We start from the raw sequence: 1,753 nt of genomic DNA, 5'->3' as shown, positions 1-1,753 counted from the left end.
AAGTGCATAAGTACTAGTATCACCAAGCATTCAAAAGTAGCATCTAAGATTTCTGGGTTCCTTCATCCTCTCTTTAAAGAGCTAACTGATCACTTTAGGGGATAGCGAAACTGTTCACCCTGGTGTAGCAGAAGAACTCGCGTTGTTATATAGTAACTAGAGGCCCAGTGCATGAAATTCATGCACAGGTGTGGGGGGGTCCCTCAGCCCAGCTTACAACCTCTTGCATTCTGGGACCCCTCAGGGGATGTCCGACTGCTGGCTTAGGCCCGATCCCTGCAGTCGGACATCCGGCAGTCGGACACTCCTCTCGCAATCCGGGACCATATGCTCCTACCCGCTCGCTTGCCTGCCTGCTCGCTCCTAACCGCTTGCCTGCCTGCCTGCTCAGTGTGGGTCATAGCAACCGGTCATTCCGGTTGTTCTGTCGGAAAGGTCGCTTAGGCTTTTATATATATAGTTTACCACCCGCAGCACTTGCTGTGTTAACATTCTGCCCAGTTCTTATTGGGCACTTTGTACAGAAAAAAGGAAACTGAGGCTTGGAAAAGTTCAGGTCAGTAACTTGACCGAGCTCTCATGGCTTAAGTAAGGGGACGCTGCCTACAGCGAGAAGCAGTGAGTGCCCGGTAAACTCTGGAATCTTGCGCCTGCATTTAAATCCCAGCCCCCACTGCTTCCTCCCACTCTGACCTTGACCTCTGCACGTCCATTTCCTCTCCCAGGGCTGTTGGGACGATTAAATTAGACCCTGGAAGTAGAGTGCTTCCCGTAGTACCGCACAGTAAGTGCTGCACAAACTCTCTGATGCTTCTGGCTAGAGCAGCCACATCTGAAGGTGTGCACCCCGCGGGAGGTTCAAGGTCACAGTGGGGACTCCAGTGCCCCTAGCTCAGAGGGCTCACCGTGCTGCCTTCCGTCTCCCGCCCAGGTACACCTCCTCGGTCAAGTACGACTCGGACCGGCACTTCATCGACGACGTCCGCCTGCCCCTGGGCCTGGCCGTGGCCTCCTGCAGCCAGACGGTCACCTGCATCCCCAACTGCACGTGGCGCAGCTACAAGGCCGAGCTGCGCTTCGAGCCCCGGCACAAGGCCACCCGCTTCCTCAGCACCACCATCGTCTACCCCAAGTGCCCCAAGACCGTCTACACCACCACCCTGGATTACAACTGCCGCAAGACGCTGAGGAGGTTCCTGTCCAGCGTGGAGCTCGAGGCCTCGGAGTTCCCGGGCGGCGGGGATTACCTCTCGGACGAGTGCTGACTGAGCAGGCTGCCGGGCCGGCCAGCTCCTCCGCCGCCCTGGTCTCCGCCCTGGTCACCGCGGGCCCCGCCCGCTGCCCTCCAGTCTCACTCGTGCCCCCAGGAATCTAACCTAGAGACACCTCTAAGCCCGGCCTGGGGAAGAGAAAATGTCACGGCATCTTAGAGTGATCGAGAGAATTTGGTTTTTAAAAATGCTTTGTTTTGAAAAGGAGTGTCTTTCTGGTTTGCTGCTGTGCACTTTCCCCCAGAGTCTCAATCTGATGAGAAAATAGAGAGACGGGAAAAGGGCCACGGTGTGAACCAGGGAGGGGAGCGCCTCTCCGGGGGACTGTCGTCTGAGAAAGAGGAGGAGAAGGTCTCGGATGGAAGCAGTGAGTGTGGAGGGGTTTCAGCCCCGGCCCTCGCTGCGGGAAGCGGCGCTCGCTCCGGGCCTGGGACGCCCATGTGGGCCCAATCTGTGCGGAGCCGAGTCCATGCCATGTTCTC

General features: G+C 57.5%; 1 protein-coding gene across 1 annotated transcript in view; it reads left to right on the top strand.

Annotated features, from left to right (window-relative positions):
• The window catches only part of RFLNB (refilin B), a gene marked incomplete at its 5' end in the record, with an annotated part of 2,953 nt that extends 1,475 nt beyond the window's left edge, over positions 1 to 1,478 (top strand). Inside the window, one exon of the mRNA XM_023762842.1 lies at positions 932 to 1,478. Within this exon, the coding sequence (XP_023618610.1) occupies positions 932 to 1,265 (334 nt within the window). The remainder of the gene's footprint in view (positions 1 to 931) is intronic.
• Positions 1,479 to 1,753: the final 275 nt, after the last annotated feature.

Source organism: Myotis lucifugus, unplaced genomic scaffold (genome assembly GCF_000147115.1).
Source record: "Myotis lucifugus unplaced genomic scaffold, Myoluc2.0 scaffold_262, whole genome shotgun sequence".
Lineage (NCBI taxonomy): Eukaryota > Metazoa > Chordata > Mammalia > Chiroptera > Vespertilionidae > Myotis > Myotis lucifugus.
The sequence above is the reverse complement of the archived record's forward strand: the minus strand, read 5'-3'. Positions and strand labels throughout refer to the sequence as shown.